We start from the raw sequence: 4367 nt of genomic DNA, 5'->3' as shown, positions 1-4367 counted from the left end.
GTTTTGAGTACATTGAAAAATCTCTTCGTGCGTCGTCGTCGAGTCCACCCACCCACCAACCAGGGACCAGAGACCCGCGAGTAAGTTGACGCTTATGCAAAGCTACCAACCCTAACATCACCATTTGATAATGCCTACGCCTACGAGGGGTTGGTAGCATGCGGAGAAGTCACAGCCTCTTGCCAATCTTACCCGCATGCCACTGCCACGTACCCCATTAATTTTAAAATATAAAAGAAATAAAAAATACAAATGATTCAGTCCGTCAGATAGCACTACCATTACCACCAGTAGGACCAACCCCTCGGGGGCACAGAGATAGTGCGTACCCCCGCCGGTGTTGTAACAAAAACAAATGAAAAACCGAATTCTGATGACTAGGCTCAGCGAGAGGCACCAACGCTTTAAATAAACAACATGGTTGCAGAGAGGCATGAGCGAGCGCGAGAGAAACAGCATAGCGTGAAAAACGACTCACATCTGTGTGTCGTTGATTCTGCTTTTGGTAAGCCGTAGAGGTACGTGCCCCCGCTCGTCTTTCCGAAACTCCTCCAATCCAATTGTTGATATCAAATGTTTGTTTGTCTGTTTGTTGCGCCGCCGCTTTTCGTTTAGATTTGTATCACATTTTTCGAGATTGAATAGTTTTATCTGACTGCGGTGGCGGTGCAATCACAGCCGTTGAGCTGCTTGTTTGAGGGAGGATGAGTATGGAGGCGGCTACGGTTGCGCCGAGATTGCAAATTTCAACATGGATGGTGGATTCCGACAGGGTTGCGAGGAGGCGGCGGCCGAAGAGCACGTCGGCCGCCTTCTCTCGGAGATTAAAGGACCAAAACATGACCCAGGTGCTTGTTGCAGCTGCAGCCGCTCACCTACCAACCTCAAAAGTCTCTAATCGACAACTACATGTCGCTTTGGAGGTTTCGTGCTCTTACAACAACTTTCCAAGTAACTTGTTCAATTCAATTCAATTCAATATATATATGTATTGGATTTTTGGTAGTGTTTAACCGTGATTTGTAATGTTTATTTGGTGATTGAAAGTTGGTTAATTTCAATCTTGGTGTTGAAATTGCATAAGATGAAGGATTAAAGACACAAAATTTAATGAATATATCCAAGGAATAATTACTCTTTGGTAAAGGAAAAGTAATCAGATTTGTATTAGTTTTGTTGCATTGAGTCCCAAGTAAGTTGCTGTCCTAATCGTCTACCTAACTTATGTTAGGTGTGCCCCCATTGAGTTTAAGAAAACTAATAATATTTTTAACCCTAGTAATTTAGCCTCAGCCATGAGAAGCTTTACAACTGTGACGCGCATTCTTTTTTATCTCAACTTAAGTTCCTAACAGTAAAATTCTGCAACTTTGAACCCAAAATGGAATTAATTTGTTTTCAATATATTTATCGTATACAATTTCATATGCGTAACAGAATTGGTTATCTTTTGAGAATTCTGGAGTGTGATGACCTCAAGGCTTGAGAATCTGTTTTAATGAGGTTTCCGTTTCATGATAACAGAAAATCTTACTTGTAATCTGGAAAAATCTTTACGCAATTTATTTTCTTTCTGAGGTTTGACTTGTTATTTCAAATCTCACTTGTGTAGCTTCAACAGTGGAATCTGGAAACTTTCATACTTCTGATCAATCACTGGTTTTGAAGGTATGACACACCTTTTTCGAGTTTGTTTGGGCCATGAAATCCTGTAAATCAAACCCCCTTTGGTCTTGATAAATAACAGAATCTATCTCCTGTCAAATGAGAATGTGAACCCTGGTTCAAAGATAAAGCAAAACCATATACATTTACTTATTTATTCTTGTGTGGCACACACATGCATCTGTCTAACTAGAAGTTATAAAATTGCAGAATAAGGCACTAGCAATCGAGCCATATTTGAATCGACGTTGTATATATCTAGTTGGTAAATCTCTTTATAAGCCATTTATATTTAGTCTGGGATATAATTACTGTGCACTAATAAACTAATTCTGAGTTGCAGGTATGATGGGATCTGGGAAAACAACCGTTGGCAAGATTATGGCGCAATCACTTAGTTATTCGTTCATTGATAGGTATTTAATCTGCCTACTTTCGAGTTTGGTCTTTATAGAAAAAGTGCATGCTCTGTCAGGATTGCATAAAGAATGAAGGGAAGGACAAATAGTTCTTTTCTGTCAATTATCTCATTTTTCTAAGTCTATCTGCAGTGGCTTATTTAGGGTATCAGTTTATGTTACTTTTTACTAAACGGTTTTCTGTATTTTGGTATATTCTTGTGGATGCTTTAGTGATTCATTGGTGGAGCATGAAGTTGGTGGAACTTCCGTCGCTGAAATTTTCAAGCTCTATGGAGAGGGCTTTTTCAGAGATAAGGAGGTCAGTTGCAAACTATTTCCGTTGATTCATATTTTTGCAGATTTCATGTTTGGAGACTATCTGTTACCTAATGATTCATTATGTATTAATAGAAAAAATGTCTGATTATCAGTTAGAACTCAAAACTGCTTAATTTTTTATTATTATGAAACCATGTGTAGCCAACCCCACTTGCGAAAAAGGCTTTGTTGTTGTTGTTGTATGAAACCATGTGTAATCAGTTTGTAATTTTTAAATTTGGTGTCTCATGATTGGTGGTGTTATGGCATAGTTCGATGAAGTGTCGCTCGTAATAAAAAGTGGAAGTTGTAGGTCCTATACAATGCCGTACACCTCATGTACATGCATGCACATGTATAAAAAACTGAAACATTCTTAGTAGTTGTCCATTCAATATACATGAAGATAAAGAAGCAGCAGCGTATTAGTGTAGCTATGCACTGTAGGTTGATTATTTTTTCCCACTCTTCTCTCCCTTCCATTACTGCAATCATGGTTTATAATTGTATAATTGTACTTATTCCTTTTAGACTGAGGCGCTACGTAAACTATCTTTGATGAATCGTCTAGTTGTTTCTACGGGTGGAGGTGCAGTTGTACGCCCTGTCAACTGGTTAGTAGTAACACAAATTTCTATGCTTTTGAATTCTCTCAAATTGTATTAACTTTGTAATAACTTACTATACACATATTGGTGCATCAGGAAGTGTATGAAGAAGGGGATTAGTGTCTGGTTAGATGTTCCCTTGGAAGCCTTGGCTCAGAGAATTGCAGCTGTGGGAACTGGCTCTCGCCCCCTTTTGCATCACGGGTCAGGGGATGCATACAGAAAAGTAAGCCGTTTATGTTTAGCTGAAAATTGTCACTGAAATAATCATCATCTTTCTTATTGATCTATCAAATGAAAAGGATACCAACTCATTGGTATGTTGAAACTTTGCCTTCCATCCAGACTTATATGCGTCTGACTAGTCTTTTTGAAGAGAGAGGTGATTCATATGCCAATGCCAATGCTAGGGTTTCCTTGGAAAGTATGTCAGCCTTCCGACTTTAATTCTTCTCTTGACATAGTAAAATTAGTAAACGAAAGAGTTTCTCTTGTAAGATATTGATTCCTTACGTTATCTGTCGTGCAGATATTGCAGCCAAATTGGGCTGTAGAGATGTATCCAATCTCACACCTACTGCCATTGTGATTGAGGTTTCCTCTCTCTTTATGACTCTCAATATTGCATTCCCATGTAAAGGAATACTTGTTAATCATCCTTTTTAAAAACCAAAAACAGGGCTATGAGCCAATTTGGGAGTGCTTTTGTAACAATCACTTCTACTCATAAGCGCTTTTGTTAGAAGCAAATCAAACTTTTAATAAAACGAAGCAAGTCCTTGGGTGAATAAGCATTAAAAGTGGTTTTATAACCCATAGGGAGTTTGAATGTTCTCTTCATAGCGTCGGCCAGATCACTTTAGTTTTCTGGAAGCGCTTTTAGCCCTTCAATAAGCATTGCCAAATATCATTACTTGGTTACAAATTATGTGTTGTTTTGGTTGAAGTTATCTGTTACCTATTCTAATCTCTACTTTTACCGTACCCTTGGACAGGCGCTTGAACAAATTGAAGGCTATCTGAAGGAAGAACATAGACATGCACATATTACGTTCTAAGACGGAAAAAGCTTCCGTGTTGGATTCTGGTTATGGTAAATTTATTAATTTAGTTTGCAAACGTGCTAGGTTTAGGTTTCTACTTTTTAAATAACGAAAAATGGTGTGGTTTTATGCGTCCATTGTGTTAATCGGGGTTTGTCATGCAAAAGTTAGGAGAAATGAAGTATTATAAGATTTTGAATGTAATGTAATGTTGAGTACGCTGTAGCTGTATATATATTATATACCTTGTACCTGTATAACCTTTCTACGATATTTCCGTAAATCTGGGGAACAAGGTTTCTCCTCGAGCAATAAACTTGTCGTTTATTTTT

The 4367-nt window shown here is 38.2% G+C and overlaps 1 protein-coding gene across 1 annotated transcript; it reads left to right on the top strand.

The window, feature by feature from the left end:
- The first annotated feature begins 259 nt into the window (after positions 1 to 259).
- LOC103454765 (shikimate kinase, chloroplastic-like) lies at positions 260 to 4367 on the top strand. The gene is made up of 11 exons (XM_008394369.4): positions 260 to 518; positions 679 to 951; positions 1613 to 1668; positions 1876 to 1930; positions 2009 to 2081; positions 2298 to 2385; positions 2916 to 2998; positions 3089 to 3218; positions 3338 to 3416; positions 3522 to 3586; positions 3988 to 4367. The coding sequence occupies exons 2-11, from the start codon at positions 705 to 707 to the stop codon at positions 4048 to 4050; spliced, it is 939 nt and encodes a 312-aa protein (XP_008392591.2). The 5' UTR covers positions 260 to 518; positions 679 to 704; the 3' UTR covers positions 4051 to 4367.

The sequence above is a fragment of the Malus domestica genome, chromosome 01, assembly GCF_042453785.1.
Source record: "Malus domestica chromosome 01, GDT2T_hap1".
Classification (NCBI taxonomy): Eukaryota; Viridiplantae; Streptophyta; class Magnoliopsida; order Rosales; family Rosaceae; genus Malus; species Malus domestica.
Note: the sequence above shows the minus strand (reverse complement) of the source record. Positions and strands in the feature narration are given on the sequence as shown.

Coding starts and splice junctions, on each gene's coding strand:
- LOC103454765 (XM_008394369.4), top strand. CDS start 705: ATGAGTATGGAGGCGGCTACGGTTGCGCCGAGATTGCAAATTTCAACA. Junction 1,931..2,008: donor ACGTTGTATATATCTAGTTG/GTAAATCTCTTT, acceptor TCTGAGTTGCAG/GTATGATGGGATCTGGGAAA. Junction 3,587..3,987: donor CTACTGCCATTGTGATTGAG/GTTTCCTCTCTC, acceptor ACCCTTGGACAG/GCGCTTGAACAAATTGAAGG.